Consider the following 15,843-nt stretch of genomic DNA (forward strand, 5'->3'; position numbering starts at 1 on the left):
TCAGTACGAGCCTTTCTCAAGCATAACAGTGTGACACTCAAAACACATATATATGTAGTACAAAATCACAAAGCCAATTACATATACATTATAAAATCGTGAGAAAATGATACATCAAATATGCATAACATTATATCAATGGAATCCCCTATAGATATGACAATACATATATAGGGAAATATATGTGAAACATTAAATGTGTTTAATATAAATAGTGTGTTTATTATAATAAGGCCAATCAATCGGATGGGCTACATGTGTGTGGTAACATGTGAACAATGTCGAAAGACAGGTGAATATTATAAAATTTAAGTTAAAAACATCTTACCCTCACTGGATCGGCTGATGGCATTTTACACTCTCTACTACGCAGATCTAAACGTTATGTAATCCTATCACCTGTTGGTGTGAGTCATCGCACATCGCGTCATATCGCGCATGCGCATAGCCCACTCATAGCGTAAATCGCCATTTTAGAAGAGGGCCATTCACCCTTTCGTGTTCCATATAGATGGCGTCAGATCCTCTCGATTTCGTATGAGTCACAGTGTGTTTCATCAGTTCGCGCATGCGCGAAACTCACTGACAATACTCGGCGCCATTTTGGGAAAGGGCAATACCACCTCATACGTTATAAGTCCATGTTATCCTCTCATACGTCTGCAAATGTATATGCATATATATAAATATAATTAGCCATATAAACAGCGATATATAGTGTATAGAACACCTCTATAATTTGAGAAGAGATTAGAAATAAATATTATGTCCCTATGAAGATGTACAGTAAATAATAAATCCAAATATCCCATAATAAATATAGAAATAGGGATATTGAAATATACAATCATAGTACATAAATGCAAAACAACTGCATCACCAGAAAGATGGTATTAATTTAGAGGTAAATCATGGACAAATGTAACATATGGATAAAGTATTTAGAATAGGGTACATGTAATAAAGCATAGGAGCAATGTATATGTATAGCTTCAACCGATCCTTGAGGCAGAACTTTGAGAAAAATATCTGAAAAAAAGAAAAAGGAAATATATTACGTATTTTTCAAAATATTGATGGTATATCTAGACCAAAATATTATAAATAAACTATATAAAGAAATATATATATAAAAGGTATATTCATAGTACAAAATGGTCAAACTATTATTGATTTCCTAACCACAGAAGAGGGGGAGGAATGCAGGGAAGATGGTAAACCCACGGGCAGATGTTCATATCAAAGTACAACTCTGGGCTATCTAGAGAAACTTGGAAAAATCTTGAAATCCATATTAAGACCTCTAGGGGATAAAGTGTCTAATTTAAAGATCCACTCAAGCTCCAACCGTTTCAATTTTGACATCCTATCACCGCCACGTCTATGGCGCGGTACATGATCTACGATGTGTAATTTGAAGTCATTCTCCCCATGGTTGATGAAATATTAATTGAGGCCTACCATGCGGGCATTATAGATAGGGATCTGTTGGAATTTATGATGGTGCGGCATCCGGTGGTTCCAGTGCTGTACTGCCTTCCGAAAATCCACAAGTCGTTGGTTGACCCCCCTGGTAGACCCATTATATCTGGTTGTGGCTCTGTCTTTTCACCGATAGCCATTTTTTTGGATAAAATGTTGCGAAATTTTGCTATTAATGCTAAGTCCTATATTCAGGATACTACTGATTTTTTGACTAAATTGGATGAGGTTCAACTAGGAGACTGCATACTCGTATCATTCGATGTATGTAGTCCCTATACTTCAATTAATCATACTAGAGGTCTTCGTACTGTATCTGAAGCTTTACAGCAGTCAAATTACACCCATGAATGTATTAACCTCCTCATGTGTCTATTGGAAATTGTCCTCACAGAAAATTATTTTTTGTTTGGTGATACTTTTTATGCACAAAGAAGGGGTACGGCCATGGGATCTAACGTGGCTCCCACATACGCGAATATGTTTATGGCTGCCCTAGAGGAAGGCGCCGTCTATGTCTCTCCTCACTTCACTAAGGTTTTGAGGTGGTGGAGATACATAGACGACGTCTTCGTCATTTGGACAGGCTCTCAAGTAGAGTTGGAGTGTTTCTTTGCCTTTTTGAATGATATGGATGATATCAAATTCACTATGGATTCATCAGCAACATCTTTAAATTTTCTTGATAGAGTTTTTATTCAGGAACATAAACTTGTTACTGATTTATACAGCAAACCCACAGATCGCAACAATCTGTTGAAGTTTGAAAGCGGTCATCCACACCCCATGATTGCCTCTCTCCCTTATCGCCAGATGTTGAGGGTGAAGAGGATTGTGCAGGATCCTCCAACTCTCGACATCAGGTTGAGAGATATGTCTCAAAAATTTAAGAACCGTGGTTACCCTAGGAAACTATTAGACAATAAGAGATTGAAAGTAGATGGGATTTTGAGACCTGACCTTTTGAAAAATAGGAAACAATCACCTTCCCATAGATTAAGATTAGTGTCCACGTGCTCCCACACGAGCAATGAAATCGCTAGAATCATTAAAAATGAATGGGGGATACTTAGGAGGTCCTATAGTAAGATCCCGGAATTTGAGGCTCCACCACGTATGGCCTATCGCAGGACCAAAAATTTAAGAGATCGTTTAGTACATGCTGATGTGGGATCTATGGCTAAGAATTATCAGTCTGTATTGGCCCCTAAAAAACTTGGTTGTTTTCCCTGTTTAGGGTGTAAGAATTGTAAAAATATAGTCAGGGGGGAGGTTTTTACACATCCTATTAAAGGTACTATACATAAAATCAGACATCATCTAACATGTAGATCGGATCATGTAATATACATCATACAATGTCCCTGCAAATTATTATATGTAGGTGAAACTACTCTGGATTGCAGAAAACGAATAAATAATCATAAGTCCACAATTCCTACTAAGAAAATTGACCTACCCTTACCTAAACATTTTGTTGAAAAAAACCATGGGGAGAATGACTTCAAATTACACATCGTAGATCATGTACCGCGCCATAGACGTGGCGGTGATAGGATCTCAAAATTGAAACGGTTGGAGCTTGAGTGGATCTTTAAATTAGACACTTTATCCCCTAGAGGTCTTAATATGGATTTCAAGATTTTTCCAAGTTTCTCTAGATAGCCCAGAGTTGTACTTTGATATGAACATCTGCCCGTGGGTTTACCATCTTCCCTGCATTCCTCCCCCTCTTCTGTGGTTAGGAAATCAATAATAGTTTGACCATTTTGTACTATGAATATACCTTTTATATATATATATATATATATATTTCTTTATATATTTTATTTATAATATTTTGGTCTAGCTATACCATCAATATTTTGAAAAATACTTTATATTTCCTTTTTCTTTTTTTCAGATATTTTTCTCAAAGTTCTGCCTCAAGGATCGGTTGAAGCTATACATATACACTGCTCCTATGCTTTATTACATGTACCCTATTCTAAATACTTTATCCATATGTTACATTTGTCCATGATTTACCTCTAAATTAATACTATCTTTCTGGTGATGCAGTTGTTTTGCATTTATGTACTATGATTGTATATTTCAATATCCCTATTTCTATATTTATTATGGGATATTTGGATTTATTATTTACTGTACATCTTCATAGGGACATAATATTTCTAATCTCTTCTCAAATTATAGAGGTGTTCTATACACTATATATCGCTGTTTATATGGCTAATTATATTTATATATATATGCATATACATTTGCAGACGTATGAGAGGATAACATGGACTTATAACGTATGAGGTGGTATTGCCCTTTCCCAAAATGGCGCCGAGTATTGTCAGTGAGTTTCGCGCATGCGCGAACTGATGAAACACACGACTCATATGCGCGATATGACGCGTTGTGCGATGACTCACACCAACAGGTGATTGGATTACATAACGTTTAGATCTGCGTAGTAGAGAGTGTAAAATGCCATCAGCCGATCCAGTGAGGGTAAGATGTTTTTAACTTAAATTTTATAATATTCACCTGTCTTTCGACATTGTTCACATGTTACCACACACATGTAGCCCATCCGATTGATTGGCCTTATTATAATAAACACACTATTTATATTAAACACATTTAATGTTTCACATATATTTCCCTATATATGTATTGTCATATCTATAGGGGATTCCATTGATATAATGTTATGCATATTTGATGTATCATTTTCTCACGATTTTATAATGTATATGTAATTGGCTTTGTGATTTTGAGTGTCACACTGTTATGCTTGAGAAAGGCTCGTACTGAGCTGAAACGTTGCGTGGAATAAAAGGATTTTTATTTTTGAATATTTTAGAGTGCTGTCTCAATTTCTTCCTATCATAATTTCTCATCCATACAGTACTTCAATTCATCATAAATTCAGCCATCATTTATTATTCATATATCTATACATTATACAGCATCCATCATATGTCCACTATTAAAGGGGTTACCTGGGAGATATCAAGTTTTGCAGGCGGTCAGGAGAGGTAATAAAATAAAAAACAGGTACTCGCCCTTTGAAAAACACTCGCTCTAGCGCCAACACCCCGTTCACAACTGCTCCGGTCCCGGAAGCTCCAGTAGCGTGAAAACTCGCAAACTACCCAGAAACCGGTTAGCAGGAGGGTCAATAATTTATATATTACCCGAAAATAGCCTTGACCAGATTACACAGATGCCCATTGCCAATACAAATGCAATAATTTCCCTCCCGTAAAAAGTATAAACGACAAAGTATGAATCTTATTAAGGAGTTTAATGGTAAATTGCACAATACAGTGTGTAGTCTAAATAATATTTTACATGTAGTACATATATAAAAAATAACTACAGTGACATTCTCATAAAATACACATTTACAGTCAGATTTTATTTAGTGTTCTGGAGAAGTCATAGAAACGTGAAAATTCAGAACATTTTATAGCACAACCCATGTTGCAAGATAGGACTCATAGGGGCCTTATTTATTAAAAGTGGAATAGAAAAGCTGGCCCTGTTGTCCATAGCAACCAATCAAGGCCCTGGAAAAATAAAAAGCTGCACTGTGATAGGTTGCCATTAGCGACAATGCAACCGATCAGACAATTTTGATACGTGGGAAAACGAAAATCACTAGGAAGCATGTTCGAAAATGTTGCCTTTTGTTTTATTTATTTTTTAAACAATACAACAGAATTCAAATAGGAACGATTGCTATCAAAGCTGTTCGTGAAAACAAATTCACCGTTTAGATCTAGACCAAACTTAAGAAACCGCATAAACAGTTACCTAATATATGATATTTAGAGATGACATTATATGATGGAATAATGCAATATTAAGCTTTTAGGGCTATTTGAGATTTACAGCAACCAATGTTCCACCTATGGAACAGCGGACACAGGTAATCTGCCGGTGAAGGAAGCAATTTTGATAGATCTACTTTAGGGATTTGCTCCTTATGCACTTCCCAGGTCTAGAGCAGTGTAAAGATATAGAGATGTGCTTGTCCCTCTGTTACATAGAGTTCATTATTCACACAGGGTTAACAATGTGGAGTGAAGGAAAACTTGCTTTAAAAAAAATTAAATAAAAAATAAAAAAGTGCTAAATTGAGTAAATAGATCCACAGAGTAGATGTGCTATAGAAGGGACTGCAGTTTAATATCCCCCTTTCTTAAAAGTGCAGTATACCAACATACACGCAAAAATGTATATAAGAAAAAAGACAAACGGCAGAATCTCTAAAATTATTTGTCCGCTATAGGGACATTTTTCATTTATATGTAGGACACAAAGCTGTTTTACAGCAACTATATGTAAAATGCACACAGGAACCCTTGATATAAAATCAGCTTTCCCATACCTTGCTAGAACTAGGATTTTATTGAATTTATACTTTGAGAACAGTATGGCCATTAATGGTGTTCATTCCACTTTTATGGGTTTGTAAGAGAAAACAAAATTCCTATGCGATGTTGTAGCAGTTCCTCTGCAGTCTGTCAAGTAGGACAGTTCGCTCATGTTTGATACCCAGATACTAGAACAGTATTTTCCAACCAGAGGCTCTCCAGCTGTTGCCAAACTACGACTCCCAACATGCCAGAACAGCTTGCAATGGTCAAGGCCTGATGGGAGTGGTAGTTTTGAAACATCAGGTTGGTGACACTGCATTAGATGACAGTTACCCAAAATTGGCAGCGGTTCACATCATTAGGAGACTGATGCTGCCCAGAAATGTGACTACAGACTTCCACGAGAATGATCTCAGGGGAAATAGTCAGCAAATAACCATTTGTTTCCTTCCAAGACACAGGCTCGACCATTCTGGTCGCGTTCTAGTTCGTGTCATTTGGGATTACATAAAGCCGCTGACTAATGTCTATGGGAACCTTAATGTAGTTTACATTGGTAAAGCTAATTTAAAGACATACCCAATTCAAAGATGGAGCCCAATCGTCCAGTTTCATATTAATTTATTACCAAGGTTTCTAGCCTATTCTATGGTACGTGTAGATTGGGGAGGTGGTGACAAATTTACTTTGTATTATATGCCACAAATGGTTAATGAAGGGAACCAGATTTGGACTAGAAGCAAGACAAGTGGGGGTTGAACCAGTTTTTTGTGTATCGATGAGACCATGCAATATACAAAGCGCTATCATTGGTCACACTTGGAATTGGCTCTAGTATAACTCATTTTGTTCTCTTACGGCTTAGATCTATTTAGTCCTTTTCCTAATTGCTAGTCAGTGAGTGAAATTTCCATTTATTTTCAAATAAATAAATATAGGACTGACTAAGATGCATTCAGCAACTTCTCAAATGAGGGTTATATTGTAAAGTAGATGAAATGGTCGAACAAGAGGATCTCATTAGAACAGACCCTTTAGGCCTTATTCACACCTAGGAGTCCAGCCCCCACTGGAAAGGCATTTGGGGGTGTTGTACATAACTTCTACCACCCTTAGGCTACATGCACACATTACGTAACCGGTAATTCCACAGGTAAAATACGCACTTTGTTCACTTTCTACATATTTTTTCTTTAATAAACTTGTCAGATACAATTCTGAGACAAACACAAGATAAATTGATTAGGTGCAGAAAAATTATGCAATATTTAGATACTTGAAATCTCCTTTACTTTGCTGGTAATGTATTACACTGCCAATTTACCCAGGGAAATCTGCACGTTATACGCATCATGTGCACGTGGCCTTAGCTTGACTGTTGAGACCAGACAGGCAATTTACCACCTTAGGAGAAACGCGTAGATGCTTTTTTGTTACACTCGAACTCTTTAAAGTGACACTTCCATGATAAACCGTTCAAGTTTATTCACAAGAATACTTCAGTAATTTTGTAAACTATTTTATTTGATCTACTTTTCTATACCAGCTTTTAGAAGTCTTTGTTATGCCAGACAAAAGTGAGAGACATGTACTCCTTTTTAATGCATATATAATAAATTGCTTAGGTAGACTACGCTATTGCTTCTGGCAAAACGACGGGACCGGTGCACAACAGTGACAAATGGAAACCACGGGCACCGGATCAGTCACCATTGAAATCAATGGTGATGGAAACAGAAACCTCTGGTTTTCCTTTGTGTCTGTTCAGTGTCCCGTTCTGACGGAAAGCTCAGACGGAACGTCAGAACAGAGCCTTAGGCAAGTGCGCTGAAAATCTGGGTAGAACAGGGTCTTATTTAACAGGAAATATGGTTCACTCTAATTACGGTAGCCAAGATCTTTATGTTCCATTTAAATCCCTCATGTATTTTCTAAATATTCCATCTAAAATAGCTGGGAAAACCCCACCAGGCTGCTCTTCTCTTCACTGGAGCCAGCTGCCTACTAGTTTTGTTCTGGAAACGGACGCCACGATAGCCTCCTACTGCAATCATAGTATACCTAAAAACAAGTTGTGGCAACTCAACAATTCTCTGAAATTCTACTTGTCTCCTTGACATCAAGTGGGTCTCACTGTGATTAGTTCTGTATTTATGGAACATCATTCCTTTAAAGGCTATGTATACCTTTGACATTGTTATATATTACTTTTAAATAAAAATGTGTATCTGTGATTGGTGCAACTTCCTACATACATTTTATTAAAAATTATTTGTACTTTGAGCTACAGCTGCTTTGTACCCTGTATGCAGAGCAGCTGTATTGTGCGCTCAGACCTGAATTAGTCAGGTCTATTGAACTGACTGGTTGTGTCAGCGGGTCCTGCGTTTCTGACATAACTTAGATGTGATAGATTACAGGTGAACCCTGCGATACGCAGACACGCACGACCCAATGACACTGAACCAGTCAGTTCCGTAGACCTGACGAATTCAGGTCTTAGCACACGATACAGCTGCTCTGTATACAGAATACAAAGCAGCTGTATCTCAAAGTGCAAATAATTTTTAATAAAATGTATTTAGGAAGTTGCACCAATCACAGATACACATTTTTGTTTAAAAAAAAAAAAAAAGTATAACTATGTCAAAGGTGTACATAGCCTTTAAGAAGACACCATCCCTCATCGTCTATAAAGTTTTTGGTATAGTCTAACTTGTTTTAGCACAGATTGCTCGGGTAAAGCATCTCAAACTTTAAGAAAAAGAAAATCTTAAAACAGGCAACAAAAGTCCGATCTGTATATGTCTTCAAGCTTCAGTCAACAGGATCATCTATGCAACAAGATGAAAATATGCAATTCATCATTAACAAGAATGTGATCTGCCTCTGCAAGAGTAGGGGCTACCCTGGAGATCAGCAGCTCAGGATAAATACTTCTGTAACTTTTCGTTTCTAATACCTATAGGTTGCATGTGAAACTCAACACAATGTATTAGCAAGGCATGGTTTATTATTTGAGCTTTTAATAAAATAATGAATAAACTGAGTTTGTAAATTTCTTTTAAAACTAGGGGCCCATTTTAGCCATATTTTACATGTCAAGTCCTTTGTGTTGGTTTAACTCAGAAAAACAGAAATCACAATAATAATAACAATACAAACAAGCAATACAAGTACAGTACATTACAGGACAGTAAGCTATAGCCACCGCTCATGGTTGATAGTGTTACATTACTAGGTAAACAATTGCACAATACGTAGAGAAATATTAGTATTGTCAATGTTACTGGTCCTTGGTGCAGAGTGAAATGCTTAAAAACCATTGTGGGAGAAGACTCGTTGGAATAAATACTTAGGATGTAGGTACCAGGCAACAAAAACTTTGGTTTAAGGGGTTTCCAGTCTTCCGTAAATAAAGCGTATTCTTTTACCTTTTCATTATCCAATGATTAGGTTTCATTTACAGAAATCCCTCCTATAACATTCCGTTATAAACTTTACCGGATGACTAGCTGGAGGAGATTTCTTTTTTTCTCCTCGGAGGATTCAAAAACGTAACAGAATTAAAATGAAAATATCCTGAAAAACATTAAAAAACAAGTGCGTATAAAATGTGCAGCACTTTTAAACACAAACTATGCACAAATCACGATGAATTCGAAAATCCAATCGGGTCTTCCACACCTTGGGTTGAATGCATTGTGTAGTATATAACAGCTCATTGCGATACCAGAGAACTGAACCATTTTGGGAAAACAGAAGTTGGCGGAGTGAATGGCAAATTAGGCGGAAATTTGTCTTTAAAAGGGGAGGAAATAGTCTATCAAAGGGAATATCTCCGGCACAACCCAATAGTGTTTATTTCAGTAATGGGCTCAATTTAGCACATAAAATTCTTTCCCAATCAAGAAAGCCACCACACAATAATGACTTTTCATGGAAGGTACAAGAATCCATCACAATAACACGCTCAGGAGATGGTTCACAAAGTTTTTCAGCACCCATGGAAATAAACGCATGAACATCCTATGAACGAGAACCTCTTCACGTCGTAGTCTGGCTGATGTGTGCAAGTTTGCCCGAAAGTCACCACTCCTGTATGACAGTGAATAGGATAGAAGGGCGACTACAAGTGTGCAAATGGATTAGCTCATCTTCAGTTTACATACTTCTTTCTATTGCTAGACAGAATGCACAGGGCTAGGAATGCCAGGTCATACAAGGAGCCTTCACCTTCCTGACGTAAAGGGAGTCAATAGGTGGCATCTGCACATCCACAAGTGCTACACAAGTGGCTTGCTTTCAGGTAGAATCTTCCAAGTTTTTGTTAGATTCCTGGCAGTGGCAAAGTCGGTCCATGATACCCTGTAACATAGGCTGCACAATGCCAAGAAGGGGTCGTTGAGAGGGGTCCCCATTCCAGGACGCCTCCATCAGCTTCCAGCACTCCTCATCAAAGACAGGAAGCCTCTCAGGACGTGCACCTATGAGCAAAACATAAGTGTAACAACTTTATCCCAATGTCAGAGGAACGCCATCGTTAAGCAATTTACTTCTGCTACCGCAGATTATCTACATATTCATATAAACCAAAATTAGTCTAAACAAAATTCATCAAACACTACGTGTAGAAAAGTCGCAGTTCATGCAAAAACCCTGTTCTTTAGAAAAAGTTGTGACAATGATTTTTACACGGTCTTCGCCACTTAAAAAAAAAAGAAAGACCATCCTCGGCAGAAATTTCTCTTTCTATAAATTCCCCCTGCATGCCAATCGCAAGTGCCACTGAGGCGGGACTTTGTTCATGTGCTCCTGCACGGCATGCTGCAAGTGCCGCCCCTGACTGCTCTAGCTGTCTCCTGATTGGCCACTAGTCATTACTCCGACCAGAGAGCGTCGCTTGAAAAACGCTGTGTTGGGGGAATCATACGTCTGTTTCTCGGTCATGCAGCTCGAGTGACCAAGAAAAAAAAAGGTATGTTTAAAACACCCTTACCCTCCCCTATAATCACAGTGTCAGCAATTTTGAGGCCTCAAAACTGCTGACAGGTTCCCTTTAAGAAACTCCCCCATAGAGTCTAACACATGAAACATTTAATATTTGACAGTTCTTAAATCACTGGCTGTCTTACATCGGGCCTAAAAAAAAAAACAACCACCACGCACAACTAGTTGACCATGAAATGACACATTTTGCCAAGTAGTAGTTTACCTTTTCTGACATTATTCCATAGATGGTCTTTACTTGAACATCTTTCAAATGCCTCTGGAAGTTTGATTGATCCTGAGCAAATATACCAAAACAGGATGCCAAAAGCGTAAACATCTACAGAATTGTCGTATTTTCCTAAAAGAAAGAGCAAAGCAATAAAAAAAAAAAATTTAAAAAATGTCAGCCATCCTGTGGTGTATAATTATTTAATGTATGCAGAAACTGCATATATGTACAGAGTAGTTCAACATAGAAGGTATTAATACGTGGATGCAGTCCATGCGTAACTTCAACATGAACGCAAAAAAAAGTATATTTCCCATAAAAGCAATGTGCTCAATTCAACTAGTCCGCCAGAAGCCCACCAAAACTAGAGACCACCAGAGCAAAAGCACAATCTCTATAACCGTCATCTCAACACAGTAGGTTTATATTCACAGCCTACAGTCTAAACCCCCAGTTTGAGGATTAAGGATTATGTCAGAAGAATCCTATTAATCCTTAAAAAAAAAACAAAAAAAAAAAAACATTTTATAATCTTCTGACTGCATCAAAAAAAGGCCCTGTTCACATCTGCGTCGGGTCATTCCGTTGTTCTGCTCCTTCAGAGCAGAAAAAGGAAATACCAAAAGCAACGGTTCCGTTGCATGACGAACACCACCAGTAGCGGACGGAACCAGTTGACTTTAATGGGTTCTGTCAGCTTTCCGTCAGGGTGTCCGTGATTTTAATGGAAACAATATTGTTTCCGGTAATCTCTTCCGGATCCAACGCAGATGTGAACAGGCCCTAAGGCTGCCATTTCAGTTGAGGCCCTGTTCACATCTGCGATGGAGGCCCCTAATGGAGCCTCCGTCGCAGATCTGTCAGGGCTTGCCGGAAACAATAGCGCAGCATGCTGCGCTATGGTTTCCAGGAAACCCACGGAGAGCCTGACTGAACCCATTACAGGAAATGGGTTCCGCCGGTGGGGTCAGTGTTGCAACGGAAGAGTCTCTTCCGGTTTTCCTTGTTCTGCTCCTCTGACTGAGCAGAATGGAAACCCGTAACAGATGTGAACAGGACCTTAGGCAAGTAAAGTCTGGAAACAAAATTAGGTAAAGCACAACTTGCACGCGCTAGGTAAAATATTGCATGCGGTGTACAAAATGGTGTACTGGGTACAATCAAAGGTATTCTATCACTAGTGTTTATCATAAAGACTCATTTTCAAAAGCTTAACAATAATATCAAACTTAACTACAACTTTCACACACAACCACTACAGGAAGCCTATACCATAGTAACAAATCAAGACTTCGCTTTTGGTGGGAATATGCCAAGGTGGACTTATTTCAGAGTATTTGCCTTTTATTTCTGCAGCGTGAAAATACGCTGCAGAAAACTTTACAATGTAAGTCAATTGGAAAAGAAAATTCTGCAAAGCAAAATATTTTTCCCATTGGACATTACGGTTTTCTGCAGCGTATTTGTACACTGTGGAAATACAAGGCTCACTTCAGTTTTTTGGCGCCGTTTCTGATTGCGGAAATCGCACCAAAAAGACTGCCAAAATCGCCTCCCCTTGATTTCAAATGGTAGATTGAGGCGTTTTTTTTCCCGCGAGTTAAAAAAAAAAAAGTCTCATGCTCCCTCTTTCCACGGTTCCCTTTCCGATCGCCCTTTGAAATCAATGTGAGGCAGAGGAAGCGTTTTTTGCCCATGGCACTCAATGGCTCGGGCTGAAAAATGCAGTGAAAAACACCGCAAAAATGTGCCAAATAAGGTGCAGGCAGGGCATAATCTGCCTCAAAAATCCTGAAGGAATTTGAAGCAGATTACTCTGCCTCCAAAAAAAACCAAAACTCTTGTAACTGCACCCAAAAACAAAAGAGTTGCACAGAACTAAAACAGGACTGATTATCTAAAATAAAAGGATTGTACTTGTGATTGTCCAGCATTTGACAGAATTAAAAAAAGGTATTTCCTTCAACATCTTAGGGCCTGTTCACATCACTGTTGCCCTTCAGTTGAGGGGTCGAGTCTAAGGTTTGTCAGGTTAACACCTCAATGGAAAGGCAAACGGAAACCTAAGCTTACATTTCCCTCACCATTGATATCACTGGTGACGGAAACCTAGCTTATGATTTGTCGGTCACCGTTTTGACAGGGATCCGTTGTTCTTGACGGAATCAATAGCGCAGTCGACTGCTATTGATTCCGTCAAAACGACGGAACCCTGTCACATCGGTGACAGACGGAAACCATTAGCTAGGTTTGTGTTACTATTGGGGCACTGTGGCACTATGTTGGCATGATTTACAGTGGTGACTGTGGCACTAGCTACAGGGACATTGTGGCACTATCTGCATGGGTACTGTGGTGTTTTCAGAGGGCTGGGACAAAAATCCTGAAAAATGAAATCCATCCTTTGTTTTTAATGGCCAAGAAAAACGGATGGCAGACGGATGACAAACGGCCATTACAAACGGACAGACCGACTGGAAATGGCTAAAAATTTGGAGACACACTGATGCAAAATGGCTAGTTGTACAGTATTTAATGGCCATTTTTTTTTCATTGTTGTGTAAATGTAGCCTACCTCCTTTGAGGGCACAGACTTTTACGGTACTTACATTTCAAGCATGCTTTTCTAGGAAGTGTCTAGCTATACAAAGTGCAGGTCCTGATATCAGTTGGAGTCGCACCGGAAGTACGCTCCGGTATTCTGATTTTTAGTGGCATAGGCGATATACGGAGGATGTTCTGTGCAGTATATCACTTATGTGCTATAGCAGTTGATATACATTTTAATGGGGTATGTATGTATGTATGTATGTCTGTCTGTCAAAGCCACTCCAATGGGTATGATGAACACTTAGAAGTTTGTCGAATGTTTAGCTACACTTTGACATGTCATAGAGACATGTCAGAAGTTTGGATTGGTGGGAGTCCGAGCACCGAGACCCTCACCAATCTCTAGAACGAAGCAGCTGAAGCACTCATGTGGGCACTCAGCTGCTTCGTGTCTGTTCGACTCTTTCCGGAAAGCCGATGTATTGGAGTACGGGCTCATAGACTTTTTATTGAGTCCCTACACCGATACATTTATTTCCGGAAATAGCCGAGCACTTCATCTGCTTCGTTCTAGCAATTGGTGGGGGTCTCCGTGCTCAGTCCCCCACCAATCCAAACGTCTGACATGTCACTATGACATGTCAGAAGTTTGTCAAACGTTTAGCTACACTTTAATAGCAGCAATGTCAGAGGAGAAAGATATTGAGCACTGCCACACTGGCTGTAAAAAAAAAACAAAAAAAAAAAACAAAAAACTAGCTAGCTACATAAAAACTTTCCATTAGTGATCCAATTCTAGATATTATAGGTTGGGAATTGAGGGGGGAAACTTTTTTTTTTAGCTGTTTTAGGTAAGGCATAGAGGAAATTGTATTTGTTTATTCGAGAGTAGAACTAGACAGACACCCTCCTGTAATATGTTCAAAAGCTTTCTTTTATTTTTATTGAACAGTATCCAATTTCGGTATGTAGTGGTATCACTAAGTATGCCTTTCAGTGCCCATTCATAGAATGCTTTATCCAGTACCACCACAAAGCCACCATTCACAATTGTATTTTTTTTTTAATCATGGAGGCTTATTGAGGACGCCATACACCATATACATCAGAAGCTCCAGTGACATAGCTGTCCATATGTGTCCAGTGACAGTTATGTCATTGGAGCCTCCAGCCCGGGGGCCACAGGCATCACCACCGTCCATATATTGACAGTTATTTCTGGTAGCTTACCCAGGGCTGGAGTCCCCAGGTGTTGGGTTAGGGCGATGTATTCCACTTGTGACAAAAGGAAATTAATGCGCTATGAAGAGGGCCTTAGATCAAGGTCTACTGCAGCTTGAAAAGTATCCATCGTTGGGACTCTTGACTGTACGGCATTACAAAAGGGATTAGGTATTGCATTTATGTTAGATGTGCAAGGGACCGAGTCTACAGGACCAATCAAACTTTAGACAAAGTAGGATGAACTCCTTGAACTCAAGATCTGGACAGATATCGGTCTCACCAAGGAAGTTCTCTTCTCCGATTCCTTGTTCACATTGTCGGAAAAGTGTTGCTTAAAGGAAAGAAGGCGGGCAAGTTTGTTAACATTCCTTAAAGTAGCACTCCACTTTTTTTTGTACATTTGTGTTTCAGTTGAGTGCTGTGTGCAGAAATACTTACTGATCCGTGCATCACGTAGCTTTCATGTCCAGCGCTGCCCTCGTGATCACATTCTGACCTGGTCTGGAATCACTTTGCTTTTGAGAAAACCGGAACTCAGCCTCTCAATGCATTCCTATGGGAGCCAGAATTAGGCTCCATAGGAATGCATTGAGAGGCTGAGTTCTGGATCGGTAAGTATTTCTGCACACAGCACCCCCACTGAAACACCAATGGTATCAACCAATTGTATCAACTGTATTAGTGTTGTAATCTTTAGTTGCATCCCACCAAACCTGGGTCATTGGTTTCACTTATTCAAGCATACAATCTCTCAATGAGGGATGCACCTCTGTGTCATTAGTATCTGGCTGAGAAAATAGTTCAGCTACCTAATGTCATCTTTTAGGGTTTGCAATGGGTTGAAAACAGGTGCTTAAAATTTTTTTCCCATCAGGGACATTTGTGGCATATCCACAGGTTATGCCATAAGCGTCAGAAAGATGTGGGTAGTACTCTGGGACCTGCACCCATCTCTAGAAAGGGGCCCCTAAACCCTGTTCTACCTCT

At 39.0% G+C, this 15,843-nt stretch overlaps 1 protein-coding gene across 1 annotated transcript in view; it reads right to left on the minus strand.

The window, feature by feature from the left end:
- Nucleotides 1–8,854: 8,854 nt before the first annotated feature.
- DSTYK (dual serine/threonine and tyrosine protein kinase) overlaps nucleotides 8,855–15,843 on the minus strand; it is a 98,860-nt gene continuing 91,871 nt past the window's right edge. The window contains exons 12-13 of the mRNA XM_075853781.1: nucleotides 11,077–11,211; nucleotides 8,855–10,348 (exon numbers count right to left, since the gene is read on the minus strand). Of these exons, the coding sequence (XP_075709896.1) occupies nucleotides 10,167–10,348; nucleotides 11,077–11,211 (317 nt within the window). The 3' untranslated portion in view covers nucleotides 8,855–10,166. The remainder of the gene's footprint in view (nucleotides 10,349–11,076; nucleotides 11,212–15,843) is intronic.

This window comes from Rhinoderma darwinii, chromosome 2, assembly GCF_050947455.1.
Source record: "Rhinoderma darwinii isolate aRhiDar2 chromosome 2, aRhiDar2.hap1, whole genome shotgun sequence".
Classification (NCBI taxonomy): domain Eukaryota; kingdom Metazoa; phylum Chordata; class Amphibia; order Anura; family Rhinodermatidae; genus Rhinoderma; species Rhinoderma darwinii.